We start from the raw sequence: 26157 nt of genomic DNA, 5'->3' as shown, positions 1-26157 counted from the left end.
AGTACTGACAAAGACTCACGGATCAGCTGTGGCACAACACCACGGTGTGTCACTCTGGCCAAATCCATCTAAGCCTTAGTTTACTTATTCACCAATAGAGATCAAAATCAGATGAATAATTGCTAATATTTATTGTTCACTGCCTGTACTGGGCACAGAATTTTACGCAATTATTAACGTGTTTAATGCTCACAACAAGTCCGCATCTGTTATTATTCTTATTTTACAGACCAAGAGAGATTATGTGGCTTACTCTGAGTTAAACAACTAGCAGTAGAGACCCAAATCGTCTGCATCATACCACATTATAGACTGCCTCATTGCCTGTCATTTGTTGTATTGCCATCCCATCCATATTTAAGCTCTTAATAATTTAAATCAGATTCATCAGAGGAAATATATCCCAGACTCTTTGCATTCACATTAAATTGTTTATATGAATATAGATTATTAGCTATTTTTATTTTTAAATCAAAACTTTTTCTTACAGCCAGTGTCTGGTAAGGCTTTGTGTGTGTCCTGTCTTCATCCGTATATCAGTAGATCATCAGATGCTGTGAAGTAAACTAGCTTCTCTCAGCCTCAGTTTCTTCATCTGAAAATAAAGAAGTTGGAGTCAGTTATCTGTTATCTGGAGTCAGGATACCTTTTAACTCTAAATTCTAATCTACAAGTATAAATATGTAATTATTTATTTAAGCTTCCTTTAATTGAATCTGATAGTTATATCCAACCAGAAAAAGTTTCCTATACATAGGCAAGGTGTTACTTGCCTATGAATCAAGCCTCGTGTTTTTGTGTGAAATGCTTTGTTACCTGCTATGCTTCCAACACAGATAACCTTTCTTGGCTCAAGAAAAGGTAAGCTTTTGCTTTTTTACCAGATGTAACTACCCCTGAAACTACAAAGAATCTTGTGGAGTCATCTGTGGTGAATGGAGGTTTGACATCACAAACAAAAGAAAATGGGTTAAGTCCCGCTCAACAGGTGCCTGCACAGCGGAAGAAGCTCCTCAAAGCCCCAACTCTGGCCGAACTGGACAGCTCTGAGTCTGAGGTGAGGCCCTGGTTCACACAGCTTGACTCCACGATGAGGGTGCTTAATGCTCTCTGACCCCCTTTACTGATTATCTTGCTTCAGTCGTTGCTTCATCTCTTCACATTTTTCAGCCAATAAAGGTAGGATTAAAATTTATTTGGTTTGCAGGAAATTAAACAGTACATTACTTTCTATTATTAGTAAAGACCAATATAGTGGCTGTAGTTTATAGAACACTAAAATTTTTGTTGGACATGTTGGCTCATATCTATAACCCCAGCACTTCGGTAGTCCAAGGCAGGAGTATTGCTGAACCCAGGAGTTTGAGACCAGCCTGGGCAACATAGCAAGACAGGTACAATAGCACATACCTCTGGTCCCAGCTACTTGGGAGGCTGAGACAGGAGGATTCTTGAGCCCAGGAGTTCAAGTCTGCAGTGAGCTTTGATTGCACCAGTACAGTCCAGTCTGGGCAACGGAGTGAGACTGTATCTCAAATAAATAAAGTCTTAAATTTTAAGTGGGGTTAAAACAAGTCAACAGTTTTCCAACTTATGTTACCTTAATCTCTTCCTGTTTATTTGAGGAAGGAAAAAATAAAAACATTTTGCATAGATCCTTCTCCCTCTAAAATGCACACACACATATACACACACTCACACTTAGGATTATTCTTCTTGCAATAGTAATACCAACAGACAAAATTCCAAAAAAGAAAATTTGAATAGTGTTCTCCAGGTTTCATCCTCCACCTACTGCCCTTTGTGGAGGGGGAAAGATCTCATATCCTTCCTGATGTCAACATCCACCTATATGCTAATGCTTCCCATACCATCTCAGGCCCCCATCTGCAGTGTCAGTATTACATTCATCATTGCCTGTGGGTCTCCACTGCCCCTTCCTGAAAATCAGCTTAGGTAAAATGAAATTCTTTTCTTCCTCCCCCTTCTCCCTCACCCACTTGCTAAACCAAAAACGCACACACCCTGGCTACATACACATGCATGCGACACACACCCTAACTACACATCCACACCCTAACTACACACATGTACACACGCAGGTACACACATACACCCCTAGCTTCTCATCTTCTGCTTGCTCTCCTAGTTGCTGGCTCCATACCACCCATGTTCATCCAAGGTAGAATCTGAGGAGTTATTCCTTAATTTTCCTCCCATCCATCTCCATCACATTCCAAACAATACCAATAATAATTTTGCTACTAAAGGTTTTTCAAACATTAGTAACAAGAAGAAATACTTGTATTACTAAAGTCAGTTAGTCTCTCTCTCTCTCTTGCTGTCACTTCAGTCTGACTTTTCTTCTTGACTCCCCAAATTCCATCTTGCATTCACTGCTCTTTGAAACTCCCACTTAAAATCTTCAGAAGGCTCCCTGTCACTTACAGAATAAAATTCACGTCCCCTGATCACACGCCTGCAGACACCTCTAGTCCGACGTCATGCCTCTGGTTTATGCCTCAGCCACGCACAGTCGTTCACTTTTCCTGCACAGTTTATTGGTGCTCAGCTTGGTGCTTAGACGTGTCTGCGGTCTGCCCCTCACATCCTTGTCAGAGTCAGCATGGCCTCGCTTTGTCTTAGGAAGTCTCCCGGACACCGCCAGCTTGTCAGGACCCCTTCTCCTCGATTTTATCATAGCCCACTCATCCCTCTGTTTTACTGGAACGCTTAACATTCTGTCATGTAATTATTCAGTTATTTCTCTCTCCTGCCAGAGTACATGCTCCCTGAGAGGAGGAACCATGCTGAATTTACTTTTTATCTCCAGTTTCTAACACCCAGTAAACACTCAAGTATTTCAATTCATATTAACCTATAAGAACAGTGATTTACATTTTAAAAGCCTCTAGCTCAGATATCATATAGACAGAGCCTAATGCAGTAGCCACTTTCACAAGTGGCTATTTAAATTTAAGTTGTATTAAAATTAAATAAATGAAGAACTCAGTTTTTCAGTTATGGCACTCAAGGACCCAGGAGCTTCTGTGACTAGTGTCTACACAGATCACAGTCCCTTCACAGAGAGTTCGGTTGGAGGGCACCAATTTGCAGCTGCCAGGAGCTCACCTTCTTACACCCCACCCCTCAGACCTACTTCTAAGTCCTTTCCTAGTCCTCTTTTATTACCTCATGAGGCAAGACTACACAGCAAGTCATGATCAAATAAATTTGCAGACTCTGTAACCTTCCTTGTGGTACTCTTTTTGAAAATAAAGTGATAATGCCCCAAATTCAAGTCTTGAGATGATTTGCTAGGCACATTATTCTTATTCTTAACCAAGGAGAGGCCATTAAATGTATTGAAATGTTAACGTTTAGAAAACGCAGATAATCTGAAGCCTTTCTTTCTTTTTTTTTTTTTTTTTTTTTTTTTTTGAGACACAGTCTCACTCTGTCGCCTAGGCTGGAATGCAGTGGCACTATCTCGGCTCACTGCAACCTCCACCTCCTGGTTCAAGTGATTCTGATGCCTCAGCCTCCCAAGTAGCTGGGATTACAGGTGCCTGCCACCACACCCGGCTAATTTTTGTATTTTTAGTAGAGACGGGGTTTCACCATGTTGATCAGGCTGGTCTTCTACTGACCTCAAGCGATCTGCCTGCCTTAGCATTCCCAAGTGTAGGAATTACAGGCATGAGCCACCATGCCTGGCCGAAGTCTTTATTTTTAGTCAACTGTTTTCAAGTTTGGGGTTTGTATTAAAGTTTTAATAAACTTTCTATTGGTAAGACAGTAGTTCTTTTTAATAGTGGTAGGTGAATTAAACACTCTTTAACATTAGCTAATTCAGATTATCAGCTAGTTAAAGACAACTCAGAAGAAGGTCTGTTGTAAAGCCAGTTAATGAACTGACATTTATATAGACATGAATGAAAACCTGGAAACTCAAACAGTGTTTCCTTGCAGTATGAATTAGTAAAGACAGTTCTCCATGTGGCACCGCATGGGGTATGTGGACTGGGTGCTGGAATGGACACTTCATCTTGTCAGCTATCAGCATATTCTCATTCTGCTGAGGGGAACTGATTCTGTGATCTCCAGGTCTCTTCCAGTTCCAAAACATGGCAGTTTTGCCCCAGAAATGTGAAATTGGAAAAGATGTCAAGGAATTCTGTCTATTCCTAAACCAAGATTGACTTACCTCTGGTCATATTTACTGTCTTACAAAGGGCCACAAATTCAAAGACTGTTAAATATATCCCATATCATATTACATGGGTTCTCTTCGTTCACATTTTTTAGTAATTTTTTGTTCCCTACTTTTTAGTGCATTTTTAAACTCTTCTATTCTTTTCACCAACTTTTTTTCCCAGTACCACTCCATTTTTTCCAATCAAATATTTATTGAATTCCTTCAGTAACTACTAAAGGTAGAGGCAGAAATATGATGGTCATCGCTATCCAATTGTTTATAATTTAAATATAATAGTATATATATATATATACATATATATTTATATATATGTATATATATACACCTAAGAATCACTCGAAGTGTTTACTGAGCACAGTGTCTTCCAGACACTGTCTTACGCTATGTAGAGTGACTGGATGCTGTAGAAGTCCAGAGACTGCGGAGGTCAATTCAGTCAGTGAGTAAACACCACAGGGGCCGGAAAGGCTGGAGAAGCCACGTGGAAGAGTAGTAGGACATAGGTTTTAGAATGAGTATAAAAGACAGCAGAGGGCTTTCCATTTTGTGGTGGGATGTGAGTCGGGCTGTGCCACAGCATGTTGATGTATTTCTCTCTTGCCTTCCTGAGAGCAGAGGTGCAGTCTTACTCAAACCTCTGCTCCTAACTGCACTTCTGGCATCTGGTGACTCTGCTGACTTATCTAGTGAATTCCTGGCTGGCATTGCACCATGAGCAAAGATCAAGCAAAGACTCAGGGCTGTAGAAGACAGCAGAGAACAAATAAAGGACAGTCTCAAAAAAGGCTGACTTCATTCTTTACCTTCCTGCCTCTCAGTTGTATCACCTACTTGCCCATTTTCCCTCTCCTCCTCAAGTTTAATGATTGGCTTCCAAACATGGTTTTTTGGGGTTTTTCTTGAGACAGAGCCTCACTCCATAGCCAAGACTGGAACGCAGTGGCACAACCCTACTCAGCTCACTACAACCTCCACCTCCTGAGTTCAAGCAGTTCTCCTGCTTCAGCCTCCCAGGTAGCTGGGATTACAGGTGCCCGCCATCATGCCTGGCTAATCGTATTTTTAGTAGAGATGGGGTTTTACCATGTTGGCCAGGCTTGTCTTGAATTTCTGACCTCAGGTGAGTTGCCCGCCTTGGCCTCCCAGTGCTGGGATTACAAGCATGAGCCACCACACCTGCCTCAAACATGTTTTTAAGTGCCAAAACTTTTTCTTCATACCAGACTTAACAGAAGTACAGTGTCAATAAGCTAGAAATGGAGGTGGGAACTAGAGCCTTCCCCACCTACAACCCCCCATCCTTCAGGGCCTCCTGAAGGCCTCAAAGAACAATGTGAAATTTCTTTTCCATTCCAAGAGGGAGTGGCCCACTGCTGAGTCAGCACTCAACTGCTGACACTGAACTCACCAGTGGAGTCCACCTTCCTCTACTGCCCTTTGCATGAGCCTCTTTTTTTTTTTTTTTATTTTGGAGATGGAGTCTTACTCTATCAACAGGCCTGAGTGCAGTGGCAAGATCTTGGCTCACGGCAACTTCCACCTCCCAGGTTCAAGCAATTCTCCTGCGTTCACCTCCTGAATCACTGGGATTACAGGTGCCCACCACCACACCCAGCTAACTTTAGTATTTTTAGTAGAGACAGGGTTTCACCGTGTTAGCCAGGATGGGCTCGATCTCTTGACCTTGTGATCCACCCGCCTTGGCCTCCCCAAGTGCTGGGATTACAGGCATGAGCCACCACACCCGACCTGCATGGGCCTCTTTGCCCACCCTCTGTACTCAAGTCCACAAAACAACTGAGACCAGAACTTCCCCTTGAGGGGAAAGCAGTGACACTTCCAACTGCAAACTGAACACTTTAATCACTCCTGATACAGGAAATGCTGTCACATGTATGTAAATTTTACCTGTTGATTTATCAGGATTCATTCTTGCAATGACTTTTTTTTTTCCATTTTAAGAAATGCTTTCTAGCCACGAAAATACCTACTATATGGTAAATTATGTATACATGATCTTCTTTTCCATAGAGACTCTATTTTTTTAAGAGATGCCTCCTACCATTGCAGGATATCACTTGTGCTCCCCTGCAGGGTTTTCGTTTGATGACATTGTTCACCAGAAATTCCCTACTACCTGTTGCTGTCTTTGAGGTTTAACTTAAAATGTGGGCCCAGATTATCACATAGAACAGTTTACTGTTTAACCCTTATTTATTTCTGAATTTCTTTGTAATCAGTTAATATATTATTGTAGATTAGATACTCTTATGAAGACAGAATGATATTATTTATGTTATCAATTACAAATTCAACTATTTTATATTTAAAAAAAAAACTCTTTGGGATGGATCAAAGATGGCTGATTAGGAGCAGCTCAGGATTGCAGCTCCCAGTGGAAGTGCGGAGGGTGAGTGGACGCTGCATTTTCAGACGGATTTTTATTGCCCACAGACCAGGAGATTCCCAGGCAGAGGAGCCCCATGGGTCACCAGCACAGCTCTTTTGACCGGCACGGCTGTTTTGGCCGGTGCCCTGGCGTGGCGGTTCTCCATACAAAATACACGGGTCTAGGCACCGTTTTAGCTGGCGATTGGAGCTTGGGAAATAAAGAGCCACCCATTAAACTGACAGAAAAGGGGACTGAAACAGGGAGCCAGGCCAGGAGATTTCTGGGCAAAAGAGCATGACAAATCTCAGCGCAGCTGTTTCAGCTGGTGCAGTGGGTCGCCGCACAGGAAATCACACATATCCTGGCACCTTTTCAACAGGCAACTGGAACACCTAGGAGACAAAAAAAAAAAAAAAAAAAAAAGCTGTGAGGCAGGGAGCCAGGTAATCAGGCTTGGCTGGTCCCACCCCCACAAAAAAACAGCAATCGGAAACGCTCTGGATTGAGAGTTTCACAGCAAGCACAGCTGAACCCGGGACGGTCCAGCTCTGTGGGGGAGGGGCGTCCGCCATTACCGAGGCACTCTGCCATTACAGAGGTGGGCCACCATTGCCGGGGCAGTTCTAACTACACACATATGAACAGAAGTGCAGGGAAGTTCACGTGGCAGCTGGGCGGAGCCTACAGTAGCTCAGCAAAGCCTCTGCAGGCAGACAGTGACTAGGCTGCCTCGCTGGGCAGGGAAGCCCTGAAAAAAAGCCAGCAGCACAACAGAAACTCATAAATAAAGCCCTGACCCCACAGACAGAGCACGTGGGAAAAAAGAAAGGCGGGGGTGGGGGGTGGTGGGGCGGGTTATGAGTTCAGCTGCAGCAGACTTAAACGTACCTGCTCAGCAACTCTGAATGAACCACGGAGTTCACAGCTCAGCACTTGAGCTTCTGTAAAGGATATACTGACTCCTCAAGCAGCTCCCTGACCCTGTATATCCAAAGAGTCATCTCATAAAGGAGAGCTCAGACTGACTTCAGGCAGGTATCCTTGAGGGATAAAGATAGCAGAAGAAACTAGCAGCAACCCTTACTGTTCTGCAGCTGCTACAGGTGATCCCCAGGCAAGCAGGGCCTGGAGTGGACCTCAGCAGTCCTACAGCACAGGGTCCTGACTGGTAGAAGGAAAACTAAGAAAGAAAGAACTTCATCATCAACAAACTGAATGTCCACTCAGAGACCCAATCTGAAAGTCAACAACTACAAAGACGGCAGGTGGATAAATATACAAAGATAGGAAGAAACCAGCACAAAAAGGATGAAAACACCTGAAATCAGAACACCTCTCCTCCTGCAAGGGAGCACAACTCCTCATCAGCAAGGGAACAAGGCTGGATGGAGAATGAGTGTGATGAATTGATAGAATCAGGCTTCAGAAGGTGGGTAATAAGAAACTTCTGTGAGCTAAAAGAGCATGTTCTAACCCAATGCAAAGAAACTAAGAACCTTGAAAAAAGATTTGATGAAATGCTAATGAGAATAAACAACTTTGGAATATAAGTGAATTGATGGAGCTGAAAAACAACACGAGAACTTCGCGAACCATGCATGAGTTTCAACAGCCGAATTGACCAAGCAGAAGAAAGGATATAAGAGGTTGAAGATCGACTCAATGAAATAAAACAAGAAGCCAAGATTAGAGAAAAAAGGGTAAAAAGGAATGAACAAAGCCTCCAAGAAATATGGGACTATGTGAAAAGACCTAATCTACGATTGATAGGTGTACCTGAATGTCACGGAGAGAATGAATCCAAGCTGAAAAATACTCCTCAGGATATTATCCAGGAAATCTTCCCCAACCTAGCAAGGCAGACCAATATTCAAGTCCAGGAAATACAGAGAACACCACAAAGATATTCCTCAAGAAGAACAACTCCAAGGCACGTAATCGTCAGATTCATCAGGGTGGAAATGAAGGAGAAAATGCTAAGGGCAGCCAGAGAGGCAGGTTGGGTTACCCACAAAGGGAAGTCCATCAGACTCACAGCACATCTCTCAGCAGAAACCCTACAAGCCAGAAGAGAGTGGAGGCCAATATTCAACATCCTTAAAGAAAAGAACTTTCAACCCAGAATTTCATATCCAGCCAAACTAAGCTTCATAAGTGAAGGAAAAATAAAATCCTTTGTGAACAAGCAAGTACTCAGAGACTTCATCACCACCAGGCCTGCTTTACAAGAGCTCCTGAAAGAGGCGCTAAACATAGAAAGGAACAACCAGTACCAGCCACTCCAAAAACATACCAAATGGTAAAGAGCATCGACACAATGAAGAAACTGCATCAACTAACAGGCAAAACAGCCAACTAGCATCAAAATGGCAATATAAAATACACACATAACAATATTAACCCTAAATGTAAATGGGCTAAATGCCCGAATCAAAAGACACAGACTGGCAAATTGGATAAAAAGCCAAAACCTATTGGTGTGCTGTATCCAGGAAACTCATCTCACATGCAAGGATACACAAAGGCTCAAAATAAAGGGATGGAGAAAGATTTACCAAGCAAATGGAGAGCAAAAAAAAAAAAAAAAAAAAGTAAGAGTTGCAATTCTCGTCTCTGATAAAATAGACTTTAAACCAACAAAAATCAAAAGAGGCAAAGAAGGACATTACATAATGGTAAAAGGATCAATGCAACAAGAAGAGATAACAATCCTAAATATATATGCACCCAATACAGGAGCACCCAGATAGATAAGGCAAGGTCTTAATGACTTACAAAGAGACTTAGACTCTCACACAATAATAGTGGGAGACTTTAACACCCCATTGTCAATATTAGACAGATCAATGAGACAGAAAATTAACAGGGATATCCAGGACTTGAATTCAGACCTGGACCAAGCAAACCTAATAGACATTTACAGAACTCTCCACCCCAGATCCACAGAATATGCATTCTTCTCAGCACCACATCACACCTACTCTAAAATTGACCACATAATTGGAAGTAAATCACTCCTTAGCAAATGCAAAAGAATGGAAATCGTAACAAACAGTCTCTCAGACCACAGTGCAATCAAGTTAGAACTCAGAATTCAGAAACTAACTCAGAACCGCACAGCTTCATTGAAACTGAACAACTGGCTCTTGAATGTTGACTGGATAAACAATGAAATGAAGGCAGAAATAAAGAGTTCTTCGAAACCAATGAGAACAAAGACACAACATACCAGAATCTGTGGGACACATTTAAAGCAGTCTCTAGAGGAAAATATGTAGCAATAAATGCCCACGTGAGAATCAAGGAAAGATCTAAAATCGACCCTCTATCATCAAAATTGAAAGAGCTAGAGGAGCAAGATCAAAAAAACTCAAAACCTTGCAGAAGACAAGAAATAAGATCAGAGCAGAACTGAAGGATATAGAGACACAAAAAATCAATAAATCCAGGAGCTGGTTTTTTGAAAAGATCAACAAAATAGACCACTAGCCAGATTAATAAAAAAGAAGAGAGAGAAGAATCAAATAGATGCAATAAAAAAACGATAAAAGAGATATCACCACAGATTCCACAGAAATACAAACCGTCATCAGAGATTATTACAAACAACTCTATGCACATAAACTAGTAAATTCCTGACACTTGCATCCTCCCAAGCCTAAACCAGGAAGAGGCCAAAACCCTGAATAGACCAATAACAAGGTCTGAAGTTGAGGCAGCAATTAAGAGCCTACCACCCAAAAAAAGCCCAGGTCCAGATGGGTTCACAGCTGAATTCTACCAGACATACAAAGAGGAGCTGGTACCATTCCTTCTGAAACTATTCCAAACAATCCAAAAAGAGGAAGTCCTTCCCAGATAATTTTATGAGACCAACATCATCCTGATACCAAAACCCGGCAGAGACTCAGCAAGAAAAGAAAACTTCAGGCCATGAAGTTTCTATGATGAACATAGATGCAAAAATCTTCAATAAAATACTGGCAAACTGATTGTAACAGCACATCAAAAAGCTTATCCACCATGATCAAGTAGGCTTCATCCTGGAGATGCAAGACTGGTTCAACATACAGAAGTCTATATACATAATTCACTACATAAACAGAACCAAAGACAAAAACCACATGATTATCTCAACTGATGCAGAGAAGGCCTTCAACAAAATTCATCAGTTCTTTATGCTAAAAACTCTCAATAAACTAGGTATCAAAGGAACATACCTCAAAACAATAAAAGTGATTAACGACAAAGCTGCAGTCAATATCATGCTGAATCTGCAAAAACTGGAAGCATTCCCTTTGAAATTTGGCACCAAACAAGGATGCCCTCTCTCACCACTCCTATTCAATATAGTATTGAAAGGTCTAGCCAGAGCCATCCGGCAAGAAAAAGAAATAAAGGGTATTCAAATAGGAAAGAAGAAAGTCAAATTGTCTGTATTTGCAGATGATATGATTGTATATCTAGAAGACCCCATTGTCTCAGCCCAAAGTCTCCTGAGACTGATAAGCAACTTCAGCAAAGTCTCAGGATACAAAATCAGTGTGCAAAAATCACAAGCATTCCTATACACCAATAACAGACTTAAAGAAAGTCAGTCACATCAAGAACGAACTGCCATTCACAATTGCTGCAAAGAGAATAAAATACCTGGGAATACAACTAACAAAGGATGTAAAGGACCTCTTCAAGGAGAACTACAAACCACTGCTCAACAAAATAAGAGAGGACACAAACAGATGGAGAAACATTCCATGTTCATGGTTAGGAAGAATCAATATCATGAAAATGGCCATACTGCCCAAAGTAATTTACAGATTCAACGCTATCCCCATCAAGCTACCAATGACCTTCTTCACAGAAGTGGAAAAAACCACCTTAAAATTCATATGGGACCAAAAGAGAGCATGCATAGCCAAGTCAATTCTAAGCAAAAAAGCAAAGCAGGAGGCATCACACTACTGGACTTCAAACTATACTACAAGGACAGTAATCAAAACAGCATGGTACTTGTACCAAAACAGAGATATAGACCAATGGAACAGAACAGAGGCCTCAGAGGCAATACAACATATCTACAACCATCTGATCTTTGACAAATCTGACAAAAACAAGCAATGGGGAAAGGATTCCCTGTTTAATAAATGGTGTTGGGAAAACTGGCTAGCCATGTGCAGAAAGCAGAAACTGGACCCCTTCCTGACACCTTACACTAAAAGTAACTCCAGGTGGATTAAAGACTTAAACATAAAACTTAACACCATAAAAACCCTAGAAGAAAACCTAGGCAAAACCATTCAGGACATAGACATAGGCAAGGACTTCATGACTAAAACACCAAAAGCACTGGCAACAAAAGCCAAAATAGACAAATGGGACCTAATAAAACTCCACAGCTTCTGCACAGCAAAAGAAATAGTCATTAGAGTGAATCGGCAACCAACAGGATGGGAAAAAATTTTACAATCTACCCATCTGACAAAGGGTTGATATCTAGAATCTACAAAGAACTAAAACAGATTTACAAGAAAAAAACAAGCCCATTCAAAAGTGGGCGAAGGATATGAACAGACATGTTACAAAAGAAGACATACATGAGGCCAACAAACATGAAAAAATGCGCATCATCACTGGTCATTAGAGAAATGCAAATCAAAACTACATTGAGATACCACCTCATGCCAATTCGAATGGCGATTATTAAAAAATCTGGAGACAGTAGATGCTGGAGAGGATGTGGAGAAATAGGAACACTTTTACACTGTTGGTGGGAGTGTAAATTAGTTCAACCATTGTGGAAGACAGTGTGGTGGTGATTCCTCGAGGACCTAGAAATAGAATTTCCATTTGACCCGGCAATCCCATTACTGCGTATATATCCAAAGGATTGTAAATCGTTTTACTATAAGGACACATGCACACGAATGTTCATTGCAGCACTGTTTACAGTAGCAAAGACTTGGAACCAACCCAAATGCCCATCGATGACAGACTGGACAGGGAAAATGTGGTACATATACACTATGGAATACTATGCAGCCATCAAAAACAATGAGTTCATGTCCTTTGTAGGGACATGGATGAAACTGGAAACCATCATTCTCAGCAAACTGACAAAAGAACAAAAAATCAAACACCGCATGTTCTCGCTCATAAGTGGATGTTGAACAATTAGAACACATGGACACAGGGAGGGGCGCATCACACACTGGGGTCTGTAGTGGGGAAATAGGGGAGGGACAGCAGCAGGTGGGGAATTGGGGAGAGGTAGCATGGGAAGAAATGTGCAGATATTGGTGATGGGGAGGAAGGCAGTGCATCACACTGCCATGTGTGTACCTATGCAACAGTCTTGCATGTTCTTCACATGTACCCCAAAACCTAAAATGCACTAAAGAAAAATTGAAGAAAAAAAAACTCCTTAAGAACAAAGACACTGACTTGCTTTTTAATTAACAAAATATGAGCAACTTCCGTTTGTTAAATGTCCTTTTCCAACATGATGCCTGATCTGTGTGGTTTATTCCACAGTCATAACCTACTGTATTTTATCTACTCAGTTCTCTATTTTTTAACATTTAGGCTGTTTCCAGTTTTCTACCATTATAAATAGCAACACTATTGTGAGCATCATTATATTTTTGCTTTCATTTATTTCTCAATTTTTTTTTGTCACAACTGAATTTTCTGGGTGAAAGAATGGACATTTGTGTAGCTTTTAATACATATTGCTAAGTGCCTTAAAGAAAACTGTAATGAGTCAGGTGGGTGGCTCATAGCTATAGTCTCAGCACTCGGGGAGACCAAGGCAGTCAGATCACTCAAGAGTTTGAGACCAGCTTGAGCAACATAGCAAGACCCCCATCTCTACAAAAAAAAAAAAAAAAAAAAAAAAAAATTAGCTGGGCATGATGCCTCACGCCTGTAATCCCAGCACTTTGGGAGGCCAAGGTGAGTGGATCACTTGAGTTCAGGAGTTCAAGACCAGCCTAGCCAACATGGCAAAACTCTGTCTCTACTAAAAATACAAAATATAGCTGGGCATTGTGGTACGTGCCTGTAATCCCAGCTACTTGGGAGGCTGAGGCAGGAGGTTGAACTCAGGAGGCGGAGGTTACAGTGAGACAAGATCACACCACTGCACTCCAGCCTAGGCGACAGAGCCAGACTTCATCTGGTGCACACCTGTAGTCCTAGCTACTGGAAGGCTGAGGCAGGAGGATCACTTGAGCCCAGGATTTCAAGGCTATAGTGAGCTATAATCATTGCCACTACACTCCAGCCTGGGACTTCAACTCCTGGGCTCCCAGCACTACGGGAGGCTGAGGCAGGGCGGTTCACTTGAGCCCAGGAGTTCAAGACCAGCCTGGTCAACATGGCAAAACTTTATTTTTACTAAAAATACAATAAATTAGTCTGGCATGGTGACACATGCCTATAATCCCTGCTACTTGGGAGGCTGAGGTGGGAGGGTCACCTAAGCCAAAGGGTCAAGGCTGCAGTGAGCTGTGATTGTACCTCTGTACTTCAGCCCAGGGGGTGGTGGAATGAGACCCTGTCTAAAAAAAAAAAAAAACAAGAAACAAAAATGCTGGGCATGGTGACCCTACAATAACTATTTTGTATTGACCTAACCATGTGTTAGACTTTCATTATTGCTGGGGTTTTAGTTGTTTGGATTCGTTTTTTAATAGAGACAGGGGTCTTGAACTCCTAGTCTCAAGCAGTCCTCTTGTCTTGGCCTCCTAAAGTGCTAGGATTACAGGCATGAGCCACCATGCCCAGCATATGTTAGACTTTAGATATAAATCAAATTTGTCTTTACAAAGACCATAGATGCCAGCTATGATCCTTGTATAAAAGATAAATAAGAAAACTGGCCAGGCACAGTGGCTCACAGCTATAATCCCAGCACTTTGGGAGGCCACAGTGGGCAGATCACTTGAGGTCAGGAGTTCAAGATAGCCTGGTCAACATGGCAAAACCCCATATCTACTGAAAAGATAAAAATTAGCCCAGTGTGGTGGTGCACAACCTGTAATCCGAGCTACTCGGGAGGCTGAGGCATGAGAATCACTTGAACTCCAGAGGTGGAGGCTCCAGTCAACTGAGATCCTGCCATTGCACTCCAGCAGGGGTGACAAGGCTAGACTCTGTCTCAACAACAACAACAAAAAAAAGAGACACACAAAATGGTTATCTAAGTTCAAAGAGCTAGTAAATGATAACGTTAGATTTGAAACTCAAGTCTCTCTAACTCTGAAGGCCATGTGTCTGTCTCATGGATTTGCTAGTATTCTCACAGTACATGAGAACGCTCAAACTGAACACAGGCTGGGTGTGGTGGCTCACGCCTGTAATTCAAGCACTGAGAGGCCAAGGCAGATGGATCATTTAAGGCCAGAAGATGAAGACAAACCTGGCCAACATAATGAAACTCCATCTCTACTAAAAATATAAAAATTAGCCAGGTGTGGTGACGCATGGTTCTAATCCCAGTATTTGGGAGGCTGAGACATGAGAATCACTTGAAGGGCAAGACTCTAGTGCCAAAAAACAAAACAGAAAAAAACAATATTTTTTAACTAGAAGGGGCCTTAGAAATTTTGTCCAGCATTTGTACTTTTCAGTGACAAAACAGCCCTTAGCCTGGTAGAGACTGAGTTAGAAAAGCCATACAGTGTTTTAGTCACAGACCCCCTCTTTTAGCCCCCTGCCCACACACACCAGACCTTTTTTCCATTACTGTTTTTTTTTTTTCAGTTCTTGGAAACCTAATTTCAGTGGTTCTGGTTTATCTCTAATAACCTCTCCTAGCCTATCTTGGGTAACTTTTTTTTTAAGGAAAGATGAGTTTTGATTGTAGCATATCAAAGCTTCCAGTGGGAAAGCTAAACAAAGGAGCTGTGTCTGAGCCCTCTTTGAACCTCTTTTCTGGAAGAGGAAGATTTCCATTCCTGTTAGGTGAGTTAAGTACCCATACTGGCCCCTGAGACTATACTCTGGCCATATTCGGTGCCAGTGGGCCCTGGAGCAAAGCAGCAGTGCAGGAGGCTTTCCTGCAGGCACAATTCTTAGCTAAAGAAGCCCTGACTCAGTGAGGATCAGCCAGTCACTGAGATCAGATGAAAAACACAGGCAATAGAAGCAACTCATGTTCTAGAGATGTCAGAAACCTATCAGAATTCCCCAGACAAGCAAAAAGTGATTAGGCAGTGGAAATAGACATGAGACGGCATGCAGCAAACAGGAGTCTGTACACACACATGCATGCACCCACACATATGCACACACATGTGAACACACACCCTTCTCAGGAGATCTGACCTTTAAACGTTACCTGGCCCTCCTTCTGAGGGTCTTTGTCGTTCTCCTGGGACAAGAACTAATCCTGGAGAAGATTCATTTTAAGCAATCAGAAAGTTGTGTGTAGCTGCCTTTTATGGGTATTAAGGGACAGAGGAACATGAACACTTCTGGGGGAGCAACGTAAAATTTAAAACAATTCTTTATATCTGTAATATTTCAGTATATTGTATGTGCATTGGGTAATCAAGGTACATCAGATTCTAATGTCAAACCTTAGTTATTTCCTTTTTGCAAAAGCATTTTTTAAGGAATTAATATACTGGCCACACACGGTGGCCAGTGTAGGATTATGCCTGTAATCCTAGCACTTTGGGAATCCAAGGCAGGAGGATCACTTGAGGCCAGGAATTCAAGACCAGTCTGGGCAACATAGTGAAACCCATCTCTACAACAAATGTTTTTTTAATTAGCACTATTCCAGCTGGGCATGGTGGCACATTTCTGTAGTCTCAGCTACTTGGGAAGTTGAGATGGGAGGATGACTTGAGCCCTGGAGGTCAAAGCTGCAGTGAGCCATGAGTACACTACTGCACTCCAGCCTGGGCAATAGAGTGAGACCTGTCTCGAATTAACTAATTAATGAAAATAAAAACTGAATATATTATGTGGTTTTCTTGTGTTACTGCTTTTTAAATAGAGAATGCACCCTCTTAGTGCCAAAATCTAGTTCTGCCTCAATTGCATCTGTAAGAGTCTCAAGAGATCTAATAAAGTATATATATTTTTAAAAAAGAGTGAGAGTAAAATAAAAGTATTCATCATTAAGATGAAAAAAAAAATCAGAATGTGGCCAATGCGGTGGCTCAGGTCAGTAATCCCAGCATTTTGGGAGGCTAAGGCAGGAGGATCACTTGAGGTTAGGAGTTCGAGACCAGACTGGCCAATGTAGCAAAACCCCATCTCTACTAAAAAAATATATAAAAATTAGCCATGCATGGTGGCACACTTGCCAGTAATCTCAGCCACTCGGGAGGCTAAGGCAGTAGAATCAGTTGAACCCAAGAGGTGGAGGTTGCAGTGAACTGAGATTATGCCACTACACTCCAGCCTGGTTGAATGAGTGAGACCTTGTCTCAAAAAATAATAAATAAAAAGATTTAAAAATCAAATTTACCTTTAAATTTACCTAAACTGAAATTTTAATTCCCCTAGAACCATATCTACAAATTATTAGTGTTACTTTGGAAAGGGAGATTCAGGAAAGACTTTCTTAGACTTAGAGTGAAGGCAGGGTCTCACTCTCTCACTCAGGCTATAGTGTAGTGGTGCGAACAGAGCTCATTGCGGTCTCGACCTCTTGCGCTCAAGGGGTCCTGCTTCAGGCTCACAAACAGCTAGGACCATAGGTGTATGCCACCACACGTGGCTTTTTTGTTATTATTATTATTATTTGTAGAAACGGGCTCTCACCATGTTGCCTAGGCTGGTCTCAAACTCCCGGGCTCAAGAGATCCTTTGGCCTCAGCCTCCCAAAGTACTGGGATATAGGTGTGAGGCACCGTGCCCGGAAAGGAAAGACACTTAGTTTCAATTGACATTTTTGACCTGGAGAGGACTGTAAAGAATATTCCACCTAACCACATTTTCTAGATAAAAAAGATGCTGAGAAATGCTGAATTGTGCACTCAGGTTCTTCTGACTGAGTAGAGTGGAACTGGCTCATTTGGACACAGTGAAGCCTATTGATTAAGTTGTTTTGCTTCTTCAAAGGACTGTCAGGACCATCAAACATTGAGTAGTCATTTTAAAGATCAGAAGCAGTGGTGGAAAAATCCAGCTTTGAGGTTTTATAGGACTTCACTGAGAATAAAGACTGAAGGAGAGAAAGAGCCCCTTCCAGCAAAGCTTCCCTCCACTGCTCTCCTTGTTTTGGAGGTCAAGGCGTACGTAAAAAGGACATGAAATATAAAGTAAACCTGAGAGGGCCACGTCACATGTATGGCTAGATGTTGGTGTTCTTTGAGCTGAGTGTAAGTATGGCCAGTGCTGAACTGCAGTAGTGTGCTCTTGCTCCACCACTCCAGACACAGATTACTATGCTTTCTCATGTTTTCTATTTTCTTTGGAATTTTAACATTTGTGGTCATAAAATTACTGGTCTTTTTTTATTTCTTATAAAAGACTTCATTCTGGCCTGGCGCAGTGGCTCATGCCTGTAATCTCAGCACTTTGGGAGACTGAGGCGGTCAGATCACGAGGTCAGGAGTTTGAGACCAGCCTGGCCAATATGGTGAAAACCTGTCTCTATTAAAAATACAAAAATTAGCCAGGTGTGGTGGTGTGCACCTGTAGTCCCAGCTACTTAGAAGGCTGAGGCAGAAGAATGGCTTGAACCTGGGAGGCAGAGGTTGCAGGGAGGCAGAGGTTGCAGGGAGGCAGAGGTTGCAGTGAGCCAGGATTGTGCCACTGTACTCCAGTCTGGGTGACAGAGCGAGACTCTGTCTCAAAAAAAAAAGACCTCATTCTGACCGATATACTTATTTGTTTATAGAGCCATCTTTTTCTCGGAGATGGTTTTCTTATAGAATTACGTATGATATTTTCTTTCTTTCTTTTTTTTTTTTTTTTATGACGGGGTTTCACCATGTTGGTCAGACTGGTCTTGAACTCCCAACCTCTGGTGATCCACCTGCCTTGGCCTCCAAAGTGCTTGTATTACAGGCGTGAGCCACCATGCCCGGCCAATTATGATATTTTCATTGTACAGAATTTAAATAGTTTCTACCCTGGAGTAAAGAAACATGATCTAATTCTCCCTTAACACTAACAAAGGTAACAACATGTAAAGTTAGACTACAAAAATATTTCTAGCAAAGGTGGGTGAAGCGTGTGAGGCACAGGGATGGTTTCTGCTGTTTTAATCATGGTAGCAGATAATTATTTGGGAAGTATTGTGTATGACTCCTCAGCAGGTAATTATTTGGGAAGTACTGTATATAACTTCTTTATTCCTTTTCCTAAGAGATACTGTCTGCTTTTATTTCCTTCTGACCTTCTGTAAACAGCAAAAGATTGTTCTAATTGCGTACTAGCTTTTTTGGAGATTAGTGTTACCTGCGTTGTATCTGGGATAGAGGCTTTGCTTGCAGTGCCTGATTTACTCTCCATAAGTCCCAAAACTGTGGAGGTCACTGTTTAAACCTTTTTTGGTTTTTGTGTTTTGAGACAGAGTCTCACTCTGTCGCCCAGGCTGGAGTGCAGTGGCATGATCCCAGCTCACTGCAACCTCCGCCTGCCAGGTTCAGGTGATTCTCATGCCTCAGCCTCCTGAGATGGGTTTCACCATGTTGGCCAGGCTGTTCTCGAGCTCCTTTCCTCAAGTAATCTGCCTGCCTTAGCCTCCCCAAATGCTGGAGTTTCTCCATGTTAGCAAGGCTGTTCTCAAGCTCCTGACCTCAAGCAATCTGCCTGCCTTAGCCTCCCAAAGTGCTGGCATAACAGGTGTGAACCAGCTCGCCCAGCCTAGCCCTTCTTTGTTTGAACTATGTGACTTACATGGCCTTTTTTCTTGCCCTGTTCTTTGACCAGACTCTCTATTGTAGATTACTTGAAACTAATGATTTCAGCAGTAGGTTTTAGGTGAGGCCAGTTTTTGGTGAATAGCTAATTATTAAAAATTATTTTATGCTGAGCTTAATACCTAGGTGATGGGTTGATAGGCACAGCAAACCGCCATGGCACACATTTACCTCTGTAACAAACCTGCACATCCTACACATGTATCCCAGAGCTTAAAGCAAAATAAAACAATTTGAAAATTTAAAAAATTAAGTTGTTTTAGCTAAGAACATCAAATAATTTTCACTATTTATCTCACATAGTCATGAGTGAATATATTTGACTAATATTCTTCCTTTTGTGTTTAAAAATATAGATACTAAGTAGAAATTACAAGTTAATGTTATCTCACATAGTATTTAGTAAATATTTTGTGAATAAATATACTTCATTTTGGTTTAGTCTAAAACAAGTTAGGATCTCTTCTCACTGGTAATAGGAATTTTAATTTTGTTTGGCACAATGTAGACATTTTTCTTTTTTTTTTTTTTTCTTTTTTGAGGCAGTCTTGCTCTGTCACCCAGGCAGGAGCGCAGTGGTGTGAACTCGGCTTACTGCAATCTCTGCCTCCCAGGGTCAAGCGATTCTCCTGCCTCAGCCTCCTGAGTAGCTGGGACTACAGGCGTGCACTATCATGCCCAGCTCATATTTGTATATTTAGTAGAGATGGAGATTCACCATGCTGGCTAGGCTAGTCTTGAACTCCTGACTTGATGATCTGCCCACCTCAGCCTCCCAGAGTGCTGGGATTATAGGTGTGAGCCACTGTACCTGCCTTTTTTTTTTTTTTCTTTTGAGATGGAGTCTTGCCCTGTCACCCAGGCTGGAGTACAGTGGCGCAATCTTGGCTCACTGCAACCTCCGCTTCCCATGTTCAAGTGATTCTCCTGCCTTAGCCTCTCAAGTAGCTGGGATTACAGGCACCTGCCACCTTGCCTAGCTAAATTTTGTATTTTTAGTAGAGACAGGGTTTCACCATGTTGGCCAGGCTAGTCTTGAACTCCTGACCTCAGTTTCCCTTATAATATTAATCACTGTTTTATTGTGTGCCAGGTACAGGTAGTGCTCGACTTACGACCACGGTCGGGACCGCGAAACGGTCGTAACACGATTTGGTCATAAGTTGAGTAGGCTATATGTACAGTTGAAATGGTGCACGCGGATATGGTAGTGCTGCCAGAAGCTGGTCCGCACTGTCGTAGGCCCAGCTGGGCAACGTTTGCACTGCCAGACACAGAGCAGTTGTGGCTAGCGATTGTGGTCATAAAGTCAAATGGTCATAAGTTGCATAGGTCGTAAGTCGATCAATACCTGTAATGTGTTAAGCATTTTGAATGCATTGCCTCATTTAATCTTTCCAATAACCCTATGGAAAAAGTAATATTAAATACCCTGTTTCACAATGATAAAACTAAGGTAAGAAGCATCCTCAGGCCTGGTGCAGTGGCTCACACCTGTTACTCCAGGACTTTGAGGTGGGAGGATCACTTGAGCTCAAGGCCAGCCTAGGCAACATAGGAAGATCCCCTGTCTCTACAAAAAAATTTAAAAATTAGCTGGGTGTGGAAGTGTACACCTATGATCCTGGCTACTGATCCTGCCTATAATCCCAACACTTTGGGAGGCCGAGGTGGGAGGATTGTTTGACTCCAGGAGGTCAAGACCAGCCTCAGCAACATTGTGAGATCCCATCTCTGCAAAAATTAAAATAATGAGCCAGGTGTGGTAGTGCACACCTGTGGTCCCAGCTACTTGAGAGGATGAGGTGAGAGAATCACTTGTACCCAAGGTGGGAGGATCACTTGGACCCAGAAGCTGGAGGCTGCAGTGAGCCAAGATCACACCACTGCACTGCAGCCAGAGAAACAGTGAGACCCTGTCTCTAAAGAAAAGAAAGAAGCATGCTCAGTGTTAACATCACTCTAATCAGGGCAGAGCCAAGGCACAAACCCAGACCTGTCTAATTTTAGACCCCCTGTAGTTTGTCTTCACTTGCCTTGAACCTTTGATGTAATTTGGTGCCTCATTAGAACTGTTTAATAATAAAATGGTATTAAGTAGCACGTAGCACAAGAGCACAAATGTCTAAGAAATCGATTTCTCCACCTGTGCTTCACTCAGGAGGAAACCCTTCACAAGTCGACCAGCAGCAGCAGCGTGTCTCCCTCTTTCCCTGAAGATCCAGTCCTGGAGGCCATGTCCACAAGGAAGAGTGAGTAGTTGTGGTGCAAAGATCGAGAGTCAGATATCTTATTACAAAACACACTTGACCTAGAGCAAGGATCCCAGAGTACCTTGTGATCATTTGGGGTAGAAAGAACTAACTCTGGCATTTCACTGATCAGGAGATGAAATACTTATTTTCCAAGGGTGGCATCATAAGGTAGGGCTAACCTGTTCACCAGGCCTCAGGGTCTTAAGACAGAGCAGGCACATTTGTGTTTATGAACAGTAGTCGTGGGAAATACATAAATCAGTTGTGTGTGTGGTGTTTTGTGTTGTTTTAGATAGAGTACCTCGTTGGCTAAATTTAAACCAGAAGCCCTAAAATACCATATTTGTTATCACTCCACCTACAACCCACAGACACCCATATTCAAAAACCTGTGTAGATAGTGAAAACACATTTATAACGCTTTAGGAGATAGATTCGGAACACAGGTATCTAAAAGTTAAGGGATTTTTAAAGACTTTAAAATCATCCTTTTCATTTATAAGATCATTATGAAGGATTAAAAATTATATATTGGCTTGATTTCTCATACGCAAAAATTCTTCAAGTAGTGTTTTCATTATTTACACAGATTATATAAAAAATAGTCAGTGCTGGCTAGTTATCCACAATTGATATTTGGCCAAGCCCATTAAATATTATAGGGACCCAGATGGATCACATAATGGAATTCTGTATCTTTTCTGGACTGTGGAAATTATATCTGTATTTTCCTTAGTGGTTTCTCTTGGTGGGGCGGTCTAAATGGATGGATCATATGTAACTTTGTGTTGTCTCTCACTTTCTACACCCACTACATTGAAGCAGCTCTACTTTGTACATAGAGTAGGAGGAAGCACTAAATAAAACTCTGGCACCATAATTTATTTCTAATGTTCTCCTTATGTTTTCAAAAAGTGAATCCACAACTGTTCAGACGCTAAAGCATTCTCCTTTTAAACACTGTCTTAAAATGTTACTAGGCAGAGGACAGTGGTACAATATTAACATCAAAGCTGAAGCCTACTTTTGCAGTTTAAATACAGTTTAATATAAACCTAAAAGCAAAATGTCTTGGTAAACGTAGAAAGAAGGGTTTCCTTTATTTTACCTTTAAAAAGAGAATGTGAAAAGAGGGTACACTTGAAAATTTTGGTATGATTTGTGAATCTTTCTGGCCACACCTAACATTCTTCCTTTTTTCTTGCTATTTCTTTAGCAAATTTACTTTGCAAAGATTCTTCTATAACAGTCCTCAGAGTCTGCGCCTAAGGATTACCATTGCCTTCTTAAAATAGCTCTCCAATGAAATAAATAATTCATCTTCGAATACAGTGTTTGTCACAAATGTCAGAGGGTTTTGTGTTAGAAAATTCACAGTGAGTTTTATTTCATTTGGTTAAATCTTTAGAGCCTCCAAAGTTCCTGCCCATATCATCAACACCCCAGCCAGAGAGACGGCAGCCACCCCAGAGACGACATTCCATTGAAAAGGAAACGCCTACTAACGTGAGGCAGTTCCTGCCTCCTTCCAGGCAGAGTTCCCGCTCTCTTGTAAGTATAGGAAAGACCACTAGTAACTTAGGGATTAGACTAGAGTCATTAGCTTTCTTATGAAGATGATAAGGAGAAAAGAACTTGCAAAAGTTAGAATGAACTTTGAATAATTACTTAATAGCTAAAGAAAACAAACAGCTGTGCATGGTGGCTCATGCCTATAATCCCAACACTTTGGGAGGCCGAGGTGGGAGGATTGCTTGACTCCAGGAGGTCAAGACTAGCCTCAGCAACATTATGAGATCCCATCTCTGCAAAAATTAAAATAATGAGCCAGGTGTGGTAGTGCACACCTGTGGTCCCAGCTACTTGAGAGGATGAGGTGAGAGAATCACTTGTACCCAAGCGATTGAGGCTGCAGTGAGCTGTGATTGTACCACTGCACTCCAGCCTGGGCAACAGAGCGACACCTTGTCCAAACACTGTCCTTGAATCTTGACAGTGTTTGTTCTTTTGATCTCTTTTTTTTTTTCCAGAAAATTTATCAATGGTTGAAAGTATGGATTATTACTAAGGAAATGCTTTCTTTCTTTCAAATGCTATAAAAATTGTTAAAAATTGACCCAAAAAACTAGCAAAATGACTGTAGTAGATGATCTTATTGAGGCAAAAGTACAAGAGAGGGAGCATTTTGATCCATTAATAACCACTGTACATTGTTTTCTAGTATGTTTTGTGATATTTGGAGCCAGTGGTGTTATTTTGGTTGAACTGGTTAACAGTTTTTGCTGTTTTCCAGAGACTTGCAGGTTCTTACAGTGGGCGCTCATTTCTCAGGACAGTGGACAGCAAACAAGGGTCTGCCAGGAGGAATTAACAGATCTCCCAGCCAAAGGAGTTCTCCAAAGACTCTTTTGTAGCCCCACTTGGCTTCTGAAATATTTGTAGGCAAGATGCATGGCTACAATTAATATTCTACCCACAGTCAAATATCTAATGTGTTTTCAAATATGCATGAATAAAAAATACTAGAATACATTTAATACTTAAGTCCTTTTTATTAAGGCTGTGATGAATTATTAGAGTTTCAATTAAAGTAATAACAGATAGGAGATAATGCAGTTATTGTGAAGACAGGATTTTGTTTTGTTTTGTTTTTTTGAGACTGAGTCTCGCTCTGCTGCTAGGCTGGAGTGTAGTAGCACGATCTTGGCTCACTTCAACCTCCGCCTCTCGGGTTCAAGCGACCCTCATGCCTCAGCCACATGAGTAGCTGGGACTACAGGCCTGCACTACCAAGCCCAGCTAATTTTGTTGTATTTTTAGTAGAGTCGGGGTTTCACCATGTTGGCCAGAATAGCCTCCCAAAGTGCTGTGATTACAGGCACGAGTCACCATGCCCAGCCGAAGACAAGGATTTTGAACAGAGCTTAGAATGTTAACATTTAGTCAGTCATCTCTATTCCAAAACAGTGCAATTGAAGAACTAGCAATTTTATGGCCATTCCTGATAGGATTCTTCTAGCTCTAGAATAATCACCAAAACACAGCTATTTGATCAAATTGGAGCCTTGTCAGTGGTTTACCAAGAGGAAAACAGAACTCTGACCAGACAGATTCAAACTTAAAAATCCAAAAACTAGGCCGGGCGCGGTGGCTCAAGCCTGTAATCCCAGCACTTTGGGAGGCCGAGGCGGGTGGATCACGAAGTCAAGAGATCGAGACCATCCTGGTCAACATGGTGAAACCCCGTCTCTACTAAAAATACAAAAAATTAGCTGGGCATGGTGGTGCGTGCCTGTAATCCCAGCTACTCAGGAGGCTGAGGCAGGAGAATTGCCTGAACCCAGGAGGCGGAGGTTGCGGTGAGCCGAGATCGTGCCATTGCACTCCAGCCTGGGTAACAAGAGCGAAACTCCGTCTCAAAAAAAAAAATAAATAAATAAATAAAATCCAAAAACTTGTTTTCATGTGAATAAGTTGTAGCTTTTACCAAAATATATTGTTATTATCACAACTTTAAAATACGTAAGAGGGGTCAGGCTCAGTGGCTCACTCCTGTGATCCCAGCACTTTGGGAGGCCAAAGGAGGAGAATCGCCTGAGGCCAGAAGTTTAAGACCAGCCTGGGCAACTCAATGAAATCTCTGTCTCTACAAAATTTTTAATTAAAAACTTAGTTAGATGTCGTGGTGCATGCCTGTAATCCCAGCTACTCAGGATGCTGCAGAGGGAGGGTCTCTTGAGCCCAGGAGTTTGATGCCACAGTGAACTAAGATTGTGCCACTCCACTCCAGCATAGATGACAGAGCAATACTCTGTCTCTAAAAAGTGTATATACATATATATATACACACATATGTGTATGTGTGTGTATATGTGTATGCGTGTGTATGTATATAGATGTAAGACAGAATTTGTGTTTTTTTCATAAGTCTAATTATTAGGGTATTCTCGTCTTCACGCAGCTTTTCCCAGAAGCTCGTCTATCATTTAGCTTGTAACTGACCTTTATGTGATCATACAATGTCATTATTGAGGTTAGACTTAAAGTTTAAAATTAACAATGTAAAGGAGCTATCAGATTTACTGTAAAGTAGTTTCAGCTAATAAAAGAAGTTATGCTAAGACCTTGAGCCAACACCAAGGGCCCATGAACATGTCTGTTTCCTGGAGCTCTTACTGTGTGCTTGGTCAGACCATGCACTGTTACTTTGTGGAGCAGGAAGGAGAGCAAGATAAACTAACTTGCAATCACTGAAGAAGGTCTCGGCGAGCAGGCAGTGGGAGAGCCCCTCTGGTCAGCATTCAACAGTGGTCGTCAGATTGAGGGCAGGGAACAGAGTTCATACAGGCTTCCGAGCACCAGTGGAGACAAAATGAAATGATCTTTCTTGCTAATAGCTTATCT

At 41.8% G+C, this 26157-nt stretch overlaps 1 protein-coding gene across 4 annotated transcripts in view; it reads left to right on the top strand.

The window, feature by feature from the left end:
• Nucleotides 1–26157, top strand: part of SPIRE1 (spire type actin nucleation factor 1) — a 218219-nt gene that overhangs the window by 178244 nt on the left and 13818 nt on the right. For all 4 annotated transcript variants that reach the window (XM_039463524.2, XM_039463522.2, XM_039463523.2 and 1 more), the window contains 3 exons: nt 885–1057; nt 21660–21750; nt 23162–23304. In XM_039463524.2, the coding sequence (XP_039319458.1) occupies nt 885–1057; nt 21660–21750; nt 23162–23304 (407 nt within the window). The remainder of the gene's footprint in view (nt 1–884; nt 1058–21659; nt 21751–23161; nt 23305–26157) is intronic.

The sequence above is a fragment of the Saimiri boliviensis genome, chromosome 13 (assembly GCF_048565385.1).
Source record: "Saimiri boliviensis isolate mSaiBol1 chromosome 13, mSaiBol1.pri, whole genome shotgun sequence".
Classification (NCBI taxonomy): domain Eukaryota; kingdom Metazoa; phylum Chordata; class Mammalia; order Primates; family Cebidae; genus Saimiri; species Saimiri boliviensis.
Note: the sequence above shows the minus strand (reverse complement) of the source record. Positions and strands in the feature narration are given on the sequence as shown.